The 17,680-nt window shown below is 50.1% G+C and overlaps 2 protein-coding genes across 3 annotated transcripts in view; one reads left to right on the top strand and one right to left on the bottom strand.

The window, feature by feature from the left end:
* Snph (syntaphilin) overlaps positions 1–17,680 on the bottom strand; it is a 714,025-nt gene that overhangs the window by 240,764 nt on the left and 455,581 nt on the right. The gene's annotated exons all lie outside the window — the stretch shown is intronic.
* Positions 7,422–17,680, top strand: part of Rspo4 (R-spondin 4) — a 31,200-nt gene continuing 20,941 nt past the window's right edge. For both annotated transcript variants that reach the window (XM_051143516.1, XM_051143515.1), the window contains exon 1: positions 7,422–7,615. In XM_051143516.1, coding sequence (XP_050999473.1) covers positions 7,534–7,615 — 82 coding nt within the window. In that variant the 5' untranslated portion in view covers positions 7,422–7,533. The remainder of the gene's footprint in view (positions 7,616–17,680) is intronic.

Here is a 17,680-nt window from a genome sequence, read left to right as displayed (position 1 = left end):
GTTGCTCCCAGCTCTCCTGCACTGCCTACGACTTACCTTGAGCTCTCATCCTGCCTTGGTCTAAGAACTGCCTTGGCAGATAGTGCCCTCAAGAGTTGTGATGACGTTCACGTGGAAACTGACCCCCTATCCCACACAGGACAGGAAATAGGCATGAAACAGAAAGGAAGTTGGCCCAGCAAGGTCAGCTGCTCAGTCAAGATTCCAATCCCCAGTTCCTGCAGGAGGGGACAGTGCCTGGGAAATGCTGTGGCCACCCTGTCCCTTGGGGGAGGGATCTGGGCTACGTCCATCACTGCTCATTTCTACTCTATTATTGAGTCTATTAGCAAGTTGTTTTTTCCAATTATTTTTTTTTAAGCTTCGTAATTTCTATTTGGTTCCTTTTTCTCCCCTTGCCATGGTTTTCTATGCTTTTATTTGTTTCAAGAGAATTTGTGTTTCCATATACAAGAACACTGTTGTGACGGCTGCTTCAAATCCTCGTCAGACGATTTCAACATCTTAATTATCTTGATATTAGCATCAGTTGAGTGTACTTTCTCATTAAAATTGTGGTTATCTGATTCTCGTTATGACAAATAATTCTCTATTATATCCTGGATATTTGGGCTTTTATGTCAGGAAACGTCAATTCTTATTACATCGTTTCTTTTTATGTACTCGTGTATTTGTTTGTTTGCTCTTATGTGCTGGGGATCAAACCCAGGGCCTTAGGACACACTAAGCAAGCGCTCTTTCACAGAGTTACAAGCCCGGCCTTTACACCACGTGATTTAATAGTCCTCATTGCTGAAGTGGAACACAAGGATGGCTCCAAGTGACCTTCAAGCACTGAGTTACAAGGACAAGATAAAGCCAGGGTGGTGGTGCACGCCTTAAACCTGGTACTTCGGAGGCAAAGATAGGTGGATCTCTGTGAGGTCAAAGCCGGCCTGGTCTACAGAGCAAGTTCCAGAACACCTGGGGCTACATGGTGAGGCCCTGTCTCAAAAACCCTAATTAATCAATTAAGGAGTTAAATCACAGCGTCAGGGCAGTCCTCAGAGTCTTTGCAATTCCTTTCTGTCTGCTTTGCTCTTCTGTGGTTTCCAAGACTTCTATTAAGCGCTGATACTTGAATCAGGCCAAGAGAGAACACAAAGGGAAGACACATGCCATGAGCCTTCAAAAACATGCTCGCAGAAGTCCTTAAAAACACTCAGGAAAAAAAGAGCTAAGGAAGCCATGTCCACCCGGGGCTTGTTCCACTAGAGGAGGTAATGTATGACACCCAAAGGGTTAAAAAGAAAAGTTAAATGGTTATATCAATATGCACAAAAACTGACAAACCCAAAATCCATTCATAATCTTACCAACCAGAAAACAGCAACCAGAAGAGTTTCCACAACTTGATGAAAAACATCCACAAAAGCCTGACTGGTAATGTCATGCTCACTGGTGAGGACTGGATGTCTTCCCACTCAGAACGGGAACAAGACAAGGATGTCTGTTCTCATCCGTCCCCGTCAGCATAGCGCTGGACGTTGTCACCATTCAATAAGGAAAAAACAAAGAAAAAGAGGCACCAAGTTCAGAAAGAAAGGAAAATAGTCCCTATGACCATCTATGAAAAAACTTTATATACAGAATAATATATATATGCTAGTTTTATGAATATATACATATGTATATGCACTCACAGAACTAATCAAGTTTAGCAAAGTGACAAGATAGAAGGCCAATACACAAAATTGTCTATATTTCTATGTTAGCAATGAAGATGGAGACAGCAAAATTTAAAATCCAACAGCATTTAAACGTGTTAGTAGAACAAAGAAATGAAATTAATTTGAACCTGACAAAACACAGACGTGAATGCTGTGTTAAAATGGTGAAGCTCTGACTTAAGAAACCAAAGGAGGTGGACAGAGACTCGTACCATGTCTCCTGTGCATGCGACAACACAGGAGATTGAAGATATTTCTCCCAAATTGATAGACAAAAGCAATATAATTCTCAGTAAGGTTTTTTTTTTTTAATAGATACTAACTAAGTCATTTCAGAAGTTTGTTTCCATGTATATAGGAAGACAAAAGAAATAGAACAGCTAGAATAATTTTGAAAAAGAGTTAGGTAAGAGGAATAGGCCTAACTAAATTCAAGACCTTACTGTATAGTCACAGTAATCAAGACAATGTAGCAGCAGCAGCAGTAGTAGCAGTGTGTGTGTGTGTGTGTGTGTGTGTGTGTGTGTGTGTGTGTGCTTGCACATGTGTGCCTGTGATTTACATGTAGAGGCAAGAGGTCAATGTTGGGCGTTTTTTGTTTCATTCTATCTTAACCCTCAGGCTTACTGACTGGGCTGGATCCCTGGGGAACTTCCTGACTTCACTTCCCCAGCACTGCAATTCCAGGCAAGCTAAGTCCATCTTTATTCACGGGTGCTGGGATCTCAGGTCTACATGCTTATATTGGCAAGTACATTGTTGACTTAGCCATCTCCAAAGCCCCTAGTGTAGATAGGCAAAAAGGCATACAGTCCACAGAACAAGATAGAAAAATCCCACAACAGATGCATATAAATATCCCCTCTTAACTTGTGGTAAAAGAGTGCAAGAAGTTCAAATAGAGGCAGAATACTAAACAAAACCACAATCTATGGGAGCAACTGGGTATTCCCAAGGGGAAAGTGAACCTTGACCTAAGCCCCACACTTTTCACAAAAACAAATTCAAAGCAAATCATGGTCATAGACATATCTTATTTGTTTGGTTGTTTATTGGGTTTTTTCGTTTGGTTTCTTTGTTTGTTTGTTTTGTTTTGTTTTGTTTTTCAGGACAGGATTTCTTTGTGTAGGCCTGGCTGTCCTGGAACTAGTTCTATAAACCAGGCTGTCCTCCTGAGTGTTGGGAGTAAAGGTGTGTGCCACCATCACTCAGTGTCATATCATTTTAGGAAATCATAGGAGAAAGCCTTTGACACCTGGCTCTAGAAAATGTTCTTGGACTTGAAACCTAAAGTGTGGTGGCTAAACTTGGTTGTCACCTTGACACACGTTGGGTGAGGGAAACTCTAATGAGGACCTGCTCCCCTCAGACTGGCCTGTGGGCATGTCTGTGGAGGTATTTTCATAACTGCTAACCGATGTCAGAGGGCCTAGTCCACTACGGGCAATCCCATCCCTTAAGCTAGCACAGCAACCTAGTCAGTGGGGTTCCTCCATGGTTTCTCTTCAAGGTCCTGCCTTGAGCTCCTGTCCTGACTCCCTCAGTGGTGGACCACAACCTGTAGGCTGAAATAAACCATTTCCTGCCCAGCTTGCTTTTGGTTGTGGTGTTTGTCACTGCAACAGGAAAGCAAACTAGAACACAAAGTATAATTTATGGCAAGGAAAGGCTGATCAACTAGACTCCTTGGAAGTTAAATATCTTTGCTCTGTGAGAGAGTCTGGTAAGCAAATGAAAAGACAAATTACAGAGCAGGAGAAAACATTTGAAAATCACAATATCAAACACAGAGCTTTTTTATCTAGTACATTTTTTAGAAAGACCGCAGCTTTGTTCTCGATAACCAAATTTGAAAATGGCACGAATGTCTTTAACAGAGTGAAAGGCTAGATGGCCACACTTGATGTCCACCATCATGGAAGGCCACTCATCAGTAAAAAGCAGTTGACTGCAGCATGTGGACAAAATGGGTGGCACTCAGGGGAATTGTGCTGAGTTCAGAAAGCCTGTCTCAAACTGTACACACTTCACAATCCCGTTACATAATATTTGTGTTAACAACGTAATTACAGAGATGGAGAACAGATGAGTGGTTGCTAGGGAGAGAAAGGGCAGAGCCGTGAGGGGACCACGAGGGAGTCCTGTGGTGGTGGCTTTGTTAGGAATCTTGACGGTGGTGATGCTGAAAGCAAGCCCCACGCCGTGGAATAACACAGCATTCTGGAAACAATACAGTGGCTGGCAAACCTGGGCTGGTGGTCATCTGAGCAGGCTCGGGGGAGCCTGGACTCAGCCTGATGGAAAGCCCAGGTGTCCTGGTTTCAGATGTCCACCCACTCTTCCTGTTGCTACTGTGTGGACTCCAGCTAGTGGACGAGACTACATTTCCCAGGCACCCATGCAAGAAAGCAGAGTGCTGGTCAACAGGACATAAGTGAACAGCTCTGCCCTCTCCATAAACCAGTGCCCTTCTCAGGAAACTTGAAACTATGTAGAGCAGTTCCCCTCTTCCAGATACCTAGTGCATGTCTGAAACAAAGTACACTACACCTATTTATACACCGTTATTCCTATACACCCAACCTGTGATAAAGTTCCATTTGTAAATTAGGCATAGTACAAGATTAACAACACCAGCTAATTAAATAGAGAAAAAAAAATGTAACAATATACTTTAATAAAAAGCCAAATGGATATAATATACCCTCTCATTCGATATGTCCTATTTTGGTTCACCTTTCTGCTTAAAGGAAGCCCTTCCTGGCTTCTCTCTGGCATACATGAATCGCTGGTGTCATTACTTGGGACCATTATTAAAAGACCTCGCTGACTTGGATACAAGCACTGCCTAGCCAACTAAGGGATTGACAGGAAGTTGGCGAATGTACAGAATGCATACGCTTGAACATGGTGTTACGTGAATCCAGGACCAATTAAAGAGGAGGTGTGCATTCCTCAAAACAGGCCACAATTTAAAACCTATGAATACTTATTTCTGTAATTTTCCATTTCATATGTGCAGACTTTATTAATTGACACTAAAGTTGTGGGGGAAAAAAACCATGGCTGAGGAGGGACTGCTGTGTGAATGATGCCCACATCGTAGCTGAGCCTATGAGTCTGAGAGGATTTAGCCTATTGCATATGCTATAAGCCACTATTCTTGACAGTACCCAGTAGTCCCTACACCCTTGGCCCCACTGCTCCTATAGAGACGTCAGCATCCCTGACTTTAATGTCCTCCCCAGGCAGTTATACTGGGGAGGGTCTGGATGGCAAGCTGAGGTACTCGGCAACCCCTAAAGATGACAGTGAACCCCCCTGAGCATCTAAGGGAGGGAAAACATCCCCTGAGTTTGGGGCCTTGAATTCCTCAAAATCAGATGCTGGAGGGGCTTACAAGATTAGAAAATTCTTGAGGTGTTACTTTTCTATTTCTGTGCTAAAACACTGTGACTAAGGTAACTTATAGGAGGAAGGGTTCATTTGTTCTTAGGGTTCTAAGATTTCAGGGTACATAATGGTGTAAACAACATAGCAGACATGGTAGATGCAGCTGAAAGCTGAGAGCTCACATCACAAGTTGCAAACAGGAGAGAGACAGAGACAGAGAGAGAGAGAGAGACAGACAGACAGACAGAGGCAGAGACAGAGAGACAGAGACAGAGAGACAGACAGAGAGAGACAGAGACAAAGAGAGAGAGACAGAGAGAGAACAGGGAATGGTGTGAGACTTCAAACCCCAAGGCCCGCCCCCAGTGACATACTTCCTCCCACAAAGCCACACCTCCTAAGCCTACTCAAGCCCCACTACCAACTAGGGACCAAGTCCTCAACATCCGAGGCCATGGGGAACATTTTCATTCAAACCACAGCAAAGGTACCACAAGGAGTCTGGGGGTTAATGCATGCTCAGCCCTTCATTCGTTCAACTCACTCACTCATACTTTTACTCATTTCAAGAGTATTGAGTAATCACTTTATGCACCGGGCACGTGGAGAAGACACGGGTGGTTGCTACCCTGTATCTCACAAGCAAGTGAGCTGCAGCCTGAAGCAGGCCAAAGGTGCCTGGCATGGTAGAGAGCAGAGGAGGATGAGATGGCAAGTGAAGTGAGTGTCCTGTACTTCTGCAGTGATGGGAGAGGGTTTCTGGGGGAGGCCATGCTGGAGCTAAGTTCTGGGGGGACCTGGAGAAGAGTTTTCTAGACAGAGCCACAGCGGAAGATCTGTAAAGGACCTGTACCTGAAGAGTGGGAACCAAGGGGAGGCATGGGAAAGTGGGGCAGAGGAAGAAACAGAAATATCTACTTATCAGTGTGTTAAGATGGCTAAAACAGGGAATTATGGATGCCCAGGGGAGGTACTGGGCTGAGAATTAGGGAGAACTTCCTGGAGCAGGGTCAAACCATGCCTAGGTCCTGAAAGCCTCAGTGGAGGAGTGGCGTTAGGCCACCAGTCCCTGGAGTGGCCAGGATGTAAGAGGAAGCGAAATTACACAACCTGTAACATCAACACTTGGGAAGCGGAGGAAATACGGTCAGGAGTTCAAGGTCATTCTTAGCCTGGGATGCATAACACACTGTCTTACAAAAATCAACAGAAAAGGCTCGACATGCTTGCAAAACACCTTGAGATGTTGGAGACTTGAGCTGAAAGAGAGACGGCATCAGAACCCAGCAGAGAAGGCGCCGTGAGATGTTTGCCTGCAGCTGACCAGCGGTAGGTATGTTCATGTGGGCTGGGGTGTAGGGGCAGAAGGACAGTGGCTTCAGGACCCCTTCCTGTCAGTCACACCTGGATCAAACAGGAAGCTTGACTGTCCTTTAGGCCTCCAAGGCTCTCTCTACCCCTCTGTGATGAGACTGTGTGCTGAGAAAGAAGCTGAAAGGAGATTGACCTGCTGTCACTTGGTCTCTCTAAGTGTCCCCTAGAGACACCTGGAATGGACAATCAGTCAAAACAGAAAGTTAGCTGCTCTGAAGCTTTTAGTGCATGTAAAGTCTCAGGCATAGTCTGTAGTAGCTTTGCTGCGGTTGGGCTTGGTTCACAGGGTAACAGGAGGCAGGACGATACTGTTTTATTGGAGGAGCAATTTGACACTGAAAAGATTAAAATCAACCCCAATCCTGGAGATAAGGCTGGAAGAAGAAATACACTCCTGGGTCCCAGGCCCCTTAATAAGCAAATTTATGACATGTTAGACACTGGGTCAAAGTGTAGGGGCTCTCCAAGGCTGCAGCAGGAAACGCTCAGAGTAAGCACAAATTGTTTAGGATATCTAGAAAGAAAATGGAAAGAATGGAGCGGCAGCGGGCTCACACTTCCAAGCTGAAAGATGGGGAGGCAGACACCAGAGAACCCAAGCCCAGCCAGGTGGAGACAGTGCTCCAGAGAGAGGCCAAGGGGCAGTCAGGGGACAAGGAGAAAAACAATCCAGGAGGATCTTGGGGGCAGGAGGAGGAGGAAGACCAAAAATGGCAGGAGAGTCTGTCCCGGTGTTTGTGCAGTACTGCGTGTGCGCGAGCATACCTGCAGCCGGCCTAAGCTCATGCGAGGGGCGTGGGACTGCGCGGGGCGAGCAGGACTGTCAGCACACGCACGGGCCCCCCGAGGGTTAAGCGCCGCCCAGCCGCCGGCTCCTCCCCGCCCCGGCGGCGCGGCCACGCTGACGCCCTCACTCGACCCACCGCGCCCTGGGCGCACGGCGGGTCCCGGGTGGCCGCAGCTAACAGCGACCCGCGGATGCTCAACGCGTGCCACAATCCATCCCTGTACAGCGGCTGCCAGGCCGTCGGGGCTCCAGGAGCACCAGGCTGCCCAGATGCGGGCGCCACTCTGCCTGCTGCTGCTGCTCGTCGCCCACGCGGTGGACATGCTCGCCCTGTACCGGAGGAAGAAGCAAGGTACAGATGTGGTCGGGCTGGTGGTGGGGTAGGCGCTGCAGGGCCGGCCCAGCGGGCGGACTCGTGGTAGCCTGGCGGACATCTATCTGGTGCCTGGTGCCTGGACTGTTGACTCAGGTAGCATGGGGGAGCTGTCGAGCAACCAGGACTTAGGACACTTCACTGAGAAGGGGCTAGTTTGGTCAGGCTCACTAGCCCCAGCCTCCCAGCAGTGTCCCAAGGTAACTCCACAGACGATGAAACCCCCAAGAATGGTTCCAGGGCACTAGAAGCCAGGGCTAGTCGTGTCTTAGAAACCAGCCCAGGCATCCACGACCGGACGAGGGGTGGAGGTGCGGGGGCGGGGGGGTGGTCCATCAAGAGCAGTAGGTCCCCGGCCTATATAAAGCTTTATCACTGATCCTGACGCATGCAGTCACCTGCCGCAGCTACCCCCTCCCCTCCCCGCCCCCCACCAAGTAAGTGATCTGGGTGAGCCTAACTGAGACCTGTGCTTAAGTTGAAGTCTTCTGGAGATGACCTGGAAGAAACTTGTCCCCTCTAGAAGCCTTAAGAAATTTCCCTTTGTGACTTCTTGGAGCCACTAGGAAACCTGAACCTAAGACTCTGAGCTGTCCCTGGGGTCCTACGCCACAGTTCCTTGTCTTTCAAAGGTGTGTTTGGGACTGCCCCTGCAGAACCAAAGTTATCAGACCCTGTGTTGGCAGGGTGGACAAGAGGACCAGCAAGCACTGTGCCTGGACAGGGCAGGCCCTGGTACTCTGGATGCCTGTCTGTGAATCAACAGCTAAAGGCTGCCCCCCCAAACCCCCTGCCCCATCCTGCAAGTCAGCTTCATGCTGGGCACTGTGGTGGCATGCCTGTAATCTCAGCACTGGGGGATGGGGTGTCAGAAGCAGGTGGATCTCTGTGAGTTTGAGGCCAGCCTGGTCTACAAAGCGAGTCCAGGACAGCCAAGGCTACACAGAGAAACCCTGTCTTGAAACACACACACACACACACACACACACACACACACACACACAACGAACAGAGTCAGCCTCACACTGTCTGCTCAGATCCCTATGATGCCCTAATGGCAAAGTGGCTGGCTCACTCTGTACAGCAAGAACCTCAGCGTGCATGCTTGATGCTTTGCTGAACCGTCCAATAGGCAGGTGGAAGGTCTGCTTTGATCTCTCTGGCTGAGAGCCTGGGTTGGAGAATACTGAATGCCAGAGAGTGAGAGAGAGTGAGAGAGGCCTTGTCCATAAGGGCTTCAGGTTCATCTGCGTGGAAAGCCTTTCACACACACTGTAGCTCCTGCAAGGGAGCAGGGCTCACAGAGGGGCTGTGGGAGAGCGGGTATGGGGTGGGAGTGACAGGCCATGACCCAGGGGCCAACTCCTAAGGGAGTTGGACAAAGGGCAGAGAGAATAGAGATGCAACTAGACCTCTGGTGGGCTGCAGGGATTTGGGGCGGGGGCCTGAAGGTGAAGGCCACTTCTTCCTGTCCCGAGCCCAGGCATGGCAGCCAGCCTATCAGGATGCACATCCTCCCTTGAGGGTTCTGGCTGGGTAACCTCAGGGAGGGCACCCGAGACTTCGGTTTTTCCTGCGTTAGCCCTCCAAGATACTTCTCCATTCTGAAACGATTTTTTAAAATCCTTTCCTTTCACTGACTTCAGTCTCTATCTCATCAGGAGGACCATAGCTACAATGAGGTAGAGCTTTAGCTGCCATGTGGTGACCAACCTTGTAGTGCAGGGCACTATTAAGCATCCTAGTTACTTGTCTGTTGTGTCATTCACTCCTTAACAGGAGCCCAGGAAATGCAGGAAGAGGCGCTTACTTTCCAGTGACGAAACAAGTTCAGAGAAGGGGATTGATTTGTCTAAGGCTGCACAGCAGATCAGCAATAAAGCAGGCTCAGATTTACACGATGGGTGTTGTGAGGTCCTAGGAGCTGGGTCCGTATTCCTTTCTCGGAACCTCAGTTTACCTACCTGGAGGGGAGCTGAGTTAGATGTCTAAAATGCTTCTCACTGATGAAAGGACCAGGACAAAGGACAGGGGACATGAAAATTGTCCTTCCCCTTAGCCCAGCTTACCAGTACCTTCTAAGGAATCTGGGAGCAGAGTGCTGCCCCTCTTCATCCAACTGGATGAAGAGGCTGCTTTTGAGCCTCAGGTGCGCACACCTGCCCGGCATCTTCAGCGAGGCTATAACTGTTCGTGTGATGCAAAGGAGACAGCCTTGGGCTTCGGGCCCTCTCCTGACCCATTCATACCCATGTGATCTTGGATGAGAGGGTTTCTCCTCCACTTCTACCACAGCCTCAGTTTCCCCATTGGCCCTGATGTGAAGGTTACACCTCCCTATAGAGCCTGTTCTGCAAGGCAATCACAGTTATCATGGCCAAGTGGGTTTGGAAAACGTTGGGTTTGTCTGACTTCTTGGCTGTCGGGTTTATCAGGGCCCATGAAGGGGCCGGGGCTGAGCGGTGGGGTGGGGTGGGCGTGACCTTTCTCAAACCTAAGACGTGTGCATAAGGATCGGTTCTCAGACATGGGTTGGGAGGTTGTGTTTGTGGTCTCCAGCGTCTTACCGACATTAGCCTTCTGATCTGACTTTGGTGAGAGAAGTTGTCCTTTAGAGGGAGGCTTGGATATGGGCAGTGCCTCATTCACTCGCTCGCTCACTCACTCATTCCTATGTCTATTCATGAAGCGTTACAGGGCAGCCTCCCTCCCCGCCAGGCTGTGTTGATGCCCAGAGGGGTGCTAAGCTGAGATAGCCAAGCCAGCAGGAAGACTCATCTTTCCCTGCTTTCCTGAGCTTCCTCCTCCACACCCTGCCCTTGACCTCAGCCTTTGGCCCAATATCCAGCCATGGGCAAGGATCTGCCTGGCCCAGCCATGCTGGTCAGTGCTGCCTCCCTTGGGGTCCACTTCTCATGGACCTGGGCTTCTCTGGCTCCAGCGTCATCACTGGGTTTTGATGAAACCTAATTTTTCTGTTTCTACAAAGTAGAATGAAAGGAAAGGCTTGAAAGGGGTTCTTGGACCTCGAGTGTCTCTTACAAAACACTTTGATTAATTAAGTATAAGTGAATCAGAACCAGATGGGGACATTTCTCTTGAAATGAGCTGGTGTGCCTGGCAGTGGGGCAGTGGGGACTCTAAATTGTGTCCCCAGTTCACAGATCTAGAGCTTCCTGTAGGTTTGGCTGGGGTCCAAATCCTCTGTCCTCTCCTACCCCGGGCATGAAAACTTGGGCAGGCCACCAGCCTTCTCTGAGATGTGGTTCCCTCATCTGTGACGTGGGAGCCACTGAACCTGCCTCCTTGGGTAGCAGGAAAGATATATTGCTGTCCCAGAGGGAAAGCGCACAAAAAGCAGAGACAGCTCAGTAGGGGACACCCGAGCGTTGGCTTCCCCTCAACCTCGTGCCCTTTAACCCTGAACCCATCTGATTTACCATGAAATGGCAAGGAGTGGCATCCGCTTCCAGGGGTCTGCCAGGGGGGTACAAGAGTGCCGTGCGCAAAGGCTGGATGGCAGCACTGGCCCTGGGTGCAGATACAGAGGAGAGGCCAACCCTCGGACAGACAGGTGGCAGACGGCAGGGATGCACACAGGTTACCTGGGCCTCTTGGCTGCAGGTGGGAGCAGTGGCTGGGTGCAGAACAGGCCCTGATCAGCATTCCCATGGCTCTGAAAGGGAAGCAGACCAAGGGGCAGAGCGAGGTGATGCCTGACAGGTGCTGACACGTGGTGTGGGCGAGTCCAGCCCTGAGACCTGGGTTTCTTGGTAAAGACAGCAGCCAAATGAAACTAGAAAGCAGGGGCCAGTACACAGGGCAAGCGGGCAGCTGGCCCTGAGCTTCACACCTGGCCTCTCCCTCCTCAGCCATTCAGAAGCCAGCCTGGGTACAAAGGGAGGTGCTTCCCACTTACCTGCCATGGCACTGGGGAGCCATCCAGACACCCTCCCCATTCCCAGGCACCAGAGATGCAGAGACCACCGAGAGAGGGCTGGCGGTGTACCAGGGCACCGCGGAGGACATGGGCTTCTGCCATGCCTGTGGCAGACCCATTTCCCAGGCAAGGGGGCTGGAGGGCAGCAGCCTGTGGAGAACTTGTAGCAGCTGAGTTGGGTCACGGAACCATAGCTTTGGAGGCACCCTGGCCTGTGCCTAGAGCTAGCAAGGAACGGTTGGAAGTGACTGTCATGTCTAAGAGGAGCCTCAGCCAGTCCTCAAGCAGGGGCATCAGTGTGGTGAGCTGCAGGAGGAAGGGAGCCGGGCCACTCTAGGGACCAGCTGGCGGGGAGAAGATGGAAGTCCCACTGTGGACAGGACCAATGTTGGGTCATGGAGGGGTTTGGGATGATGCATTTGCTTAGCTCCCCTGGCCAGGCTCTGATGGGTCCGAGGACAGCATGGGTGGGCACTGCACTATCCCTGATGTTACAATACCATCGGGGACAGTGTCGCAACAGGACTCTCAGGCTAGATGCAGTTCCACTCTTGGCTGAGGGCTCCAAGAAGGGACATCGCTTAGGGACTCCGCGGGCTCCGAAAGGATACATTGCTAACCTGGGGTGTCACGTGTAAGAGGTTTGCTGTTCCTTATGAAGGGAGTTCACATTGAGATCTGAAGCTGTTGGCAGCCAGCAGTCAACTAAGTAACTTACAGTCAGATTTTTTTTTTTAAATGAAACGGCGTGGAACAAAACAGAAGAGAGGGGACAGAACAGGCTGGAAGAAAGTGGAGTAAAGTTTGGGGTGTTTCTGTAAAGAACCAGAGTAAATATTCTAAGTTTTGTGGACCGCATGGGAATCATGCCAGAGGCCATGGTATACCATACTCTGCAGAAACTAGCAGGGTGCTTTTCAACTGTTAAGAAGTGTGCTGCTGCTTGCCTGTGTGCACAGCGGCATGTGAGCATGCATGTATGTGTAATGGCACATGCACGTGACTATGTAGCATGTGCACCCATGAGTATGGGTGTGTGGACAGTGTGTGCTAATATAAAATGCATTTCTTTATTTGCGCACGTGTGCATGTATGTGTGATGTACATGCCCGTGTGGTGTGCATACCTGTATGTATGCATACTCGCATGTGTGTGCATGAGTGTGAAGGCTTGAAACTGATGTCTCTCACTGAACCTGGGGCTTGCTGATTCTGGTTTCTCCAGCTAGTCAGCTTGCCTGGAGGAGCCGCCGCCTCTACCTCTTGAGTGCTGGGATTACAGGTGGGCCACCTCACCTGCTTGGGTTTTCCATGGGTTCTGGAGACCCAAACCTATGTCGCCAGACTTGCACAGCAAGTGCTTTATCTACTGGGCTGTCTCACCAGCATCTGAAAATGTGCTCTTCCTGTTACTAGAACGCGGATGCCATTCCCACAGCCGTGCCTGTCTGAAAGACTCAACCCTGTCAAGTCGACCTAATGCAGGACAGATGTAAGATATAGGACCTTATGAAAGGAAGCAGGTCCCTATTTTCCGAAGAGGAGACCAAGGCCCAGTAGGCCACATGGCACTACCCAGGAGCGGAGCGGTAGGCCCGGGGAGTCTGATTTCCAGCTCCACTCTCCCCAGGACACACATAAGCAGCTCCTGAGGTCTGCTTCTAGTCACCATGGTGCCGTACCCTTCCCGGCACACTTGGACATGGTCCTCTGGAAAGTTGGAATCATCTAGAGTCTGGGCCTTGAGGGTCTTCCTGCGTTAGACACCTCGGAGTAGTGACTGGGACAGACACCACCAAGGTGTCTTCACATTGGCCTTCAGCCCAGCCCAGTCTGGTGCATACAGTTCCTCCTCCCCAACACAGGAAGAAAATGGATTCACAGGGGACTGAGTCATATAGCAAATGTGTGGGTGAGACAGACAGACAGACAGACAGACAGACACACACACACACACACACACACACACACACACACACACACACTTGGGTCTTTCTGGCTCCAAACTCACATACTGTGCAGCGTTGAGTGCTGTCATTAGCCAGCTTTTCCTGCACAGAACTGTACAGTTTATTTATAGTGCAATCCGCACTTGCTTTCTCTCTGGAGTTCCTGAGTGGAACTGTAGAATATTGGAGGCTGGGGATGCATAAAGGCCAGAGGAGACCTCAAGATCAACACTTGCAAAAACGGGGGTGGCAGCGGGAAAAGACCAGCCCCAAGTCATCAGCTATTGGTGGTCATTGAGGTACAGAAGGACTAATGGCCAAGGACAGCTAGCTGTTCCAGAGCTTGGGAAGTCTGAGAAGGAATCTTAGAGCCTCTGTTTCCATGGTGTAGATGAGGGATGCTAGCCTGCCTTGCCTTTACCCAGACAGCATCAGTGTCGGAAGACATCAAGAGACCCTTCACAGATGGAGCGAGGCAGCCGGTACCCAGGGTCAGGTGCCTTCACAGCTCTCCAGTGGCCTGGGGAATGTGCAGCTACTACGTAGGGTCTGGGGTCTTGGTTAGGGCTTGTGTTAAAGTTTTCATAGTTTCAAGGCTAGTCCTTCATCCAGAGACGTGGCTGTGGATGTTGTCGAGATGAGAGATGGTCTGGCGTGGCAACTCTTGGAGCATGTTCCTCACCCAGCTCTCCCCACACAATCTGCCCATAACCGAGATCATATGTCCCTGGGTTTTCTTGGGAGAACTGCGGAATGGCAACTTCTAATCCTTCAACCAGTGAGCCTCTCCGCTGCACTCTGCCTCTGTAGACGTGGGTAAGAGCCGTTCCTTCTCAAGGCCTATTCAAGGATTGGACAGGGCTGGGAGGCTATTCAGTGACCCACGTGGAGAGGACCAAACAGCGGCTAAGGGACCCTGACACCCAAGGTGCCTGCACCTTTTAGATGAATAAGCCCGTGAGAAGCTATGTGGCCCAGAGAGGCCAAGTAAGTTGTCCACAGCTGCACAGGAAAGGTTGAGATCCTTCCTGGCCCTGGCACCTGAGCTCCAAAGCACAGCAGCCTCACAGCCACCACTCATGGAACCTGAATTACCCACATCCCACAGTGCAGCAAACAGATTGAAAGCAGTAACTTCAGGATATGCACTTGCCATTTTTGTAGGTTGAAAACAGCCAAAACCCCAGCACTCTTGCATCCCAAAACAGTAGCTTGACAAAGTAAGGGCCAGGGGGCCAGGCATCAGCTAGCCAAGGGCAGATGATGGGCTGGCCTCTGGCTGGGGAGACCTGCTCTCTTGAGTGCCACTGCCTGGGCTGGGCTACGTCCACACTTGGATTGATTTCTCATAGGGCCCAGATCACAATCCAAGGCTCGTGGGGAGGCTCTAATGCCTATTTCAGAAGAGGCTATACCCCAGCAATGCAAGAGGAAATCAAGCTAAGTCTGGGACCCCAGATCACAGGGGGCGACCACCCCCTGTCTCTGAGCCCCCATCTTCCCTATAGCCGATGGCAGGAGCAGAGACACACTGGAAAGGGCTCTAGCATTGCTGAGTGCTGCAGCTGTCTAGTGAGTTCGAGTGTGCTCTGGAGCCAGTGGTAGTGGGGCCGTGGGTGCCGCCATTCTCCATGCCCTGCGTAAGCCACGCCTCCTTCCTGTGCCTCTGTGGGCTGATTCCTAAAATAGCCTGGAAATGAGGAAAGCACACTAACACACAGGAGTGCTCAACAGAATGGCGAGTGTCAGTCCCCAGGCAAGGACCTGTGACTAGGGCTGAGACAGGCCTGGGCTCAGATCCCAGCTCTGCTACAGCCGTGCTTGGGTGCAAATACTTCACACTCGACTGTCCCTGCTGTCTGTCAGGAGTGATAGCACCTGACAGTACGGTGTCCTGGAGATCACTGAAAGACACAAAGCACTCAGCTAGTGTTGATGACAGCCATGTATCCCAGGAGGCTGGCATCTCTCTCTAGTGTACGGAATGCTCAAAACTAACGCCGCACACAGCCTTAACACCAGCTGAAGATCTTTCTTATTTCTCCTTTCAAACGCTTATGTATTAAAAGATTTATTTATTTGTTTGTTATGTATACAGTGCTCTACCTGCATGTAACTCCCGCATGCCAGAAGAGGGCACCAGATCTCATTATGGATGGTTGTGAGCCACCATGTGTTTGCCGGAAATTGAACTCAGGACCTTTGGAAGAGCAGCCAGTGCTTTTAGCCTCTGAGCCATCATTCATTCCGTCCCCAGCTGAAGCTCTTACGCAGATGTGATATGTCAAAGCGTGGTAACTTTAAGGCACCTGGGTTCTAAGGATAAAGTTGGTGCTTAGTGCTGCGTGATGTGGCCTAGTGAGCCATCGTCTCTGAGCCACGCACACCCCTGTATAGTGACCTGGAGAGTGTGACAGTGAGTTTAGTGACGCACCTACACGATATGGGGCATACCTACCCCGTTTGCACAGATGAGTGGGGCTCCGAGTGGTAAGGGGCTGGTCAAAGCACGCATGGTAAAGAGCCAGGTGGGTTGTGGCTCGGAGTAGAAACTCCTGCCTCTCCCTGTCCATTCCTGCCTTGTGGTCCTCTAAAAGCTGCTAAGAAACCGCGACTGGGAGGAGTGGACAAGGCAAGGCTGTGGGTAGAGGACGCTTCGAGAGGAACGGCCGTGAGAGTCTTGGTTAAGGTTTCTGTTGCTGCGATGAAACACCATGGCCAAAAGGCAAGTTAAGGAGGAAAAAGGGATTTATTTGGCTTCCATTATCAGTTCATCGAGGGAAGTCAGGACAGGGACTCAAACTCCATGGTCGGGAACCTGGAGGCGAGAGCTGAAGCAGAGGGCACGCATGGGTACTGCGTACTTACTGGTACTTATTGGCTTGCTCTCCATAGTTTGCTCAGCCAGCGCAGGGACCAGGGACGGCCATCCACAGTGAGCTGTCCCAGGAATCACTAATTTTAAAAATGCCCACAGGCCCGCCCACGGCCTCTCACATAAGCATTTTCTTAATTGAAGCTCCCTCCACTCAGAAGACTTGTGTCAAGTGGACATAAAACTAGCTAGCACAATGAGTTTCTATGACAGAAGTCCCCCTTGAAGCTGAGGGCAGGAGGTGAAGGACCTGTCATCTGCTGGGTGTGACAACTGTGGACAGAGCCATCTACCCTTTAATTCTTTTGACACACAAGCAAACTTGGGTTCCTCTTCCGTGAAGCTCCCACTCCTCCCAGCTACCAGCCTTGTCTCTGTCAGGGCTGTCAACCTCTCTCTCCTTACTGCCTCTCCTGTCTCTTCTCTGTAGAAGTATTTGGGATGGCAGACTGGCTTGAGCATGCTTGCCCAGTGACTTCCCGGCCCAGGCTCAACAAGCTTGAAGTCATATGCAAGGCTATTTACAGTGTAACTCTTTGTAAATAGCTCTTCTGCTGTGTTGTTTAGGGAACAGTAAGAAAAAAGCCCCTCAACACATGGGGGCCTGGAAAGGCAGACCCAATTGAGCATGCTCCCCCAGTCACATCCCAGCCTGAATCCAGAAAAACAGCACCATCCAAGCATATAGCCCTAGGCTCACATACAAGCACATACAATTTAAATGTTTGTAAGTAGAGTTCTGTTGGACTGTTTAGGCAACAACAAGAAAAGGTCCCTGTCTGTTCTGTCAACAGATATTTTTTTCCTTAATAATTTTAATGTACAACCAGGACAAGTCAATTACAGTAAGCCTACCCTGGTGGTCTAGACCTCCACCCTCTGACCTCAGCACCCACTCTTCTCCACTTGGTCACTGCCCTCTGTTTGTCCCAGCCTAAGGACCTTCCTCCTTGTTGGTTCCTCTGCCAAGAATGTCTATTCCAGAGAGTCTTTGGAATCCCACAGCCTTCAGAATGGAAACTTCTCCTGAGTAATGGCTGTCTTGACTGCTGAGGTCTCCCTGTGCTTTGAAACAGTAGTTGACACAAAACAATCATCCCTTGATATTCCGCCACCTCGAGCCCCCCCAATCTGCAGGTGTTAAGCCTCTTGTATAACAGCGTATGGGCATGCATGGTGGTTTGAAGGAGAGTGGCCCCCATGGGCTTATATATCTGAATGCTTGCTTGTTCTCTAGTCGGTGGCACTGTTTGGGAAGGATTAGGAGGTGTGGTCTTGTTG

The sequence above is a fragment of the Acomys russatus genome, chromosome 4 (genome assembly GCF_903995435.1).
Source record: "Acomys russatus chromosome 4, mAcoRus1.1, whole genome shotgun sequence".
Taxonomy (NCBI): Eukaryota; Metazoa; Chordata; class Mammalia; order Rodentia; family Muridae; genus Acomys; species Acomys russatus.
This window is presented reverse-complemented; position numbering and strand designations above follow the sequence as displayed.